This window comes from Terrapene carolina, unplaced genomic scaffold, assembly GCF_002925995.2.
Source record: "Terrapene carolina triunguis isolate 2854851 unplaced genomic scaffold, T_m_triunguis-2.0 Scaffold6073, whole genome shotgun sequence".
NCBI classification, from domain to species: domain Eukaryota; kingdom Metazoa; phylum Chordata; order Testudines; family Emydidae; genus Terrapene; species Terrapene triunguis.
In genome coordinates, this window is record NW_020670424.1 from 1 (window position 1) to 1,452 (window position 1,452).

General features: G+C 66.4%; 1 protein-coding gene across 1 annotated transcript; it reads left to right on the plus strand.

The window, feature by feature from the left end:
- Positions 1-23: 23 nt before the first annotated feature.
- On the plus strand, positions 24-1,122 carry LOC113408290 (glycogen synthase kinase-3 beta-like; the record flags this gene model as incomplete). The annotated part of the gene is made up of 4 exons (XM_026661470.2): positions 24-273; positions 359-489; positions 818-924; positions 1,016-1,122. Coding segments are annotated over exons 1-4 (522 nt in total), but the record flags the coding sequence as incomplete, so codon positions are not given.
- Positions 1,123-1,452: the final 330 nt, after the last annotated feature.

The window sequence follows — 1,452 nt, forward strand, 5'->3', positions numbered from 1 at the left end:
GGGGGGAGGTCTGGGGGGCGGGGTGCATCCTGGGTTCCCTTGCATCCTCCCTGTGTGAAGAGTCTGTGGGGTGTGTCCTGGGTCCCCTCACCCCCAATGGGGAGGGTCCATGAGACTTTGCGGGGGGTCCATGGGGTCCCCTCTCACCCAGCCCCGTTGCAGAAGGACGAGGTGTACCTGAACCTGGTGCTGGACTTCGTGCCCGAGACGGTGTACCGCGTGGCACGCCACTTCACCAAGGCCAAGCAGCCCATCCCCGTCATCTATGTCAAGGTGAGCCAGGAGCCAGCCACGCAGAGGTGGGGGGCTGTGGCAGGCGCCCCCGGGCTGGCTGTGACCATCTCCCCCTTCCTGCCAGGTGTACATGTACCAGCTCTTCCGCAGCCTGGCCTACATCCATTCCCAGGGGGTCTGTCACCGCGACATCAAACCCCAGAACCTGCTGGTGGACCCCGACACCGCCGTGCTCAAGCTGTGCGACTTCGGCAGGTGGGAGCTGGGGCCCCCTGGTGCGAGAGCCGTGCAGAGGGAGGGCCCCCTGGTGCGAGAGCCGTGCAGAGGGGGAAGGGGTGGGCTCGTGGGACAGTCTCTCCCTGAGCAGCACGGGCCTTCATGTGACTGGCGAGACGTACGGGGAGGGGTGTCCGCCAGGCAGAGCGCTCGGGCAGCGGGTGAAATGGTTGGCCCCACACATGGACCGAGGGCCTACACGGGGTCTGACCCAGCCACAGCGCACCCGTCTGGCCAAGGGGCAGGGGGTCTGGACTGGCGCAGGGGGCAGGGCTGGCCCACTCACCATGGGCGGTTGGTCTTGCAGTGCCAAGCAGCTGGTGCAGGGCGAGCCCAACGTCTCCTACATCTGCTCCCGCTATTACCGCGCCCCTGAGCTCATCTTCGGGGCCACCGACTACACATCCAACATAGGTGAGCTCCCACCCCGTCCGTCACCTCTGCCCCCACGCACAGCGAGGGGGAGGGAACCCAGGAGTCCTGACCGCCCCCTGTCCCTCCCCAGATATCTGGTCAGCGGGCTGCGTCCTGGCTGAGCTGCTGCTGGGTCAGCCCATCTTCCCTGGGGACAGCGGAGTGGACCAGCTGGTGGAAATCATCAAGGTAGGAGATGCCCACCCCTGCTCTAACCCACGAGACCCCACCCCCTTCCCAGAGCCAGAGAACACCCAGGAGTCCTGGCTCCCAGCCCCGCCTGCTCTAACCCATGAGACCCCACCCCCCTCCCAGAGCCAGAGAGAACCCAGGAGTCCTGGCTCCCAGCCCCCCCTGCTCTAACCCATGAGACCCCACCCCCCTCCCAGAGCCAGAGAGAACCCAGGAGTCCTGGCTCCCAGTCCCCCCTGCTCTAACCCACGAGACCCCACCCCCTTCCCAGAGCCAGAGAGAACCCAGAAGTCCTGGCTCCCAGCCCTCCTGCTCTGACCACTAGACCCCATTCCC